Here is a 1,989-nt window from a genome sequence, read left to right as displayed (position 1 = left end):
TGACCAGCCTCTCCACATGACAGCCCAGAGCTTGGCCTATGGGTCCCAGGAGGGGAGCTCCACAAATGTACCCTCCAGATCTCCCAGGAGGGGCCCCGGGGGCGGGGGGCCCTGTGCCAGGCACCAGCGTGCAGAGGAAGCTGGACCTGCACTAGCCCAGGCCCCTGCAGATGTGCGTGAGACCAGCCTCAGGCCAGCTATGGCTCAGGATTCTCCATCCAGAGCAGGGCCCATGCACCCCGTCTGGGTTCCATGCTTCGAGAGTCATCAGTTACAAAACGGCCCCAACCCCGCAATTTTATCCATAGGAGTCAGGGCTCCATCAGAGACTCTGGTGAGTCAGAATCAACCTCATAGGTCACGATGTTCTCGTCTAAAACAGGATTGCCTTTCCCCCAATAAAATGTACTTGCCCGTTCTAATCAGTTGACTGTAAACGGGCTTGTGATTTAATTTCAGTGAAAAGATCCCGTGGTACCCAAAGGAATCTGTGATGAGCTATGTCATAAATCAGTGTTTTTATGTGAGTCGTTCTCACTAACTTAGGACTTAAGTGCTTTAAGTTGAATTTTCTTTTCTTTTGTTTGGTTAATCCTCACCCGAGGATATTTTTCCATTGATCTTTTAGAGAGAGTGGACGACAGAGGGAAAGACAGAGAAACACTGATGTGAAAGAAACACATTGATTGATTGCCTCCTGCATGCGACCCGGGGAGGACCCTGCAACCAAAGCACGTGCCCTTGAATGGAATCTAACCCAGGACCCTTTGGTCCACAGGTGACGCCCTAGACACTGAGCCAAACCAGCGCGGGCTAAGTTAAATTTTCTTAAAGGAATGAAGTTCTGACCCTTGCTACAATGTGAATGAACCTCAGAAACAGCAGGCAGCCAGTCACAAAGGGTCCTGTATTGTATGATTCCAGAGTCATTTTGGATGAGAGATCCAGGACATGCAAATCCTCAGAGACGGAAGGCAGGTGGGTGGTGGCTGGGGTTGGGGAGGGGACCAGGGGTGGCTGCCCAAGTTGGGGTGGTGGGCAGGGTTTCCTGTAACCCCTCCACCATGGACACACACACATGTGTTTTGATGACATCACTCCTCTCTGTTAAGTAGGCTTGTGCAATCTTATAGCTTCAAAGTATGGAACGCTGTAATTTCTCTGATATGACTTGGTGTTAAGATGAAAGGGCTCCCCTCAAAGAAGCTACCAGGAGTCTTCCCATGCCCATACCTGGCTCACAAGTGAGGTCCGGCCGCTCTGAGTGGAGAGGTGGGAGGCTGCCCCGCCGGCCCGCATGCTGTCTTCATCCGAGGTGTCCACGTCGGCCAGGTATTGTGAGGGGAGCTGCTCCTTCCTGATGATGCTCACCCCTGGGGAGGGACAGTGGGTTTGGATTGTTTGGGGTGAGAGACTGAAAGCCAATGGACATGTTTCCACTGCAAAAATGAGAGATTGGAGCAACTGTAGACGTGATTATATTCTTGACGTTATGGGTCTGAGACTCTTCAACCAGAGTAAGTTCCAACAAGGAACTTCAGGACACAGAGGTGGCCCGGCGCTCACCACGGCCCAGATGGTGCGAAAGCCATGGTGCCAAAGCAAATGCCCTGTGATTGTACCACACCGAGCTCCACGTGTGGGGTGTGGGTCCCAGAAGTTCCAGGAGTGGAGGTGACTTTAGGAAGTCTTTCCACGCTGGTCACCATGGGCTGTTTTTTGCCAGAACAGTGATGGGCAGATGCTCGGGGCATGGTTTACCTGGGGTGTGGCTGGAAATGCGGATCCTGGGCCCCAGGGGGGAGAGCTCACTATCTCCACCTCTTCACCAAAAGTACCGGCCCCTACAGAGCCGCCTGGAGATGGGTGAAGGCAGGGCCCTCAGGGCTGACCCTCACGGGGAGGGTACCTCGCATACAACACTGCATGGGAAAGTCACATGTGCAGGAGTCATGTCTGCACCTGCTGCGGGCAGCCGTGAGTTCTGCC

At 53.2% G+C, this 1,989-nt stretch overlaps 1 protein-coding gene across 3 annotated transcripts in view; it reads right to left on the bottom strand.

The window, feature by feature from the left end:
• MLPH (melanophilin) overlaps nucleotides 1-1,989 on the bottom strand; it is a 30,150-nt gene that overhangs the window by 9,601 nt on the left and 18,560 nt on the right. For all 3 annotated transcript variants that reach the window (XM_015561889.1, XM_015561890.1, XM_006760468.2), the window contains one exon: nucleotides 1,234-1,373. In XM_015561889.1, the coding sequence (XP_015417375.1) occupies nucleotides 1,234-1,373 (140 nt within the window). The remainder of the gene's footprint in view (nucleotides 1-1,233; nucleotides 1,374-1,989) is intronic.

This window comes from Myotis davidii, unplaced genomic scaffold (assembly GCF_000327345.1).
Source record: "Myotis davidii unplaced genomic scaffold, ASM32734v1 scaffold370, whole genome shotgun sequence".
NCBI lineage: Eukaryota > Metazoa > Chordata > Mammalia > Chiroptera > Vespertilionidae > Myotis > Myotis davidii.
Note: the sequence above shows the minus strand (reverse complement) of the source record. Positions and strands in the feature narration are given on the sequence as shown.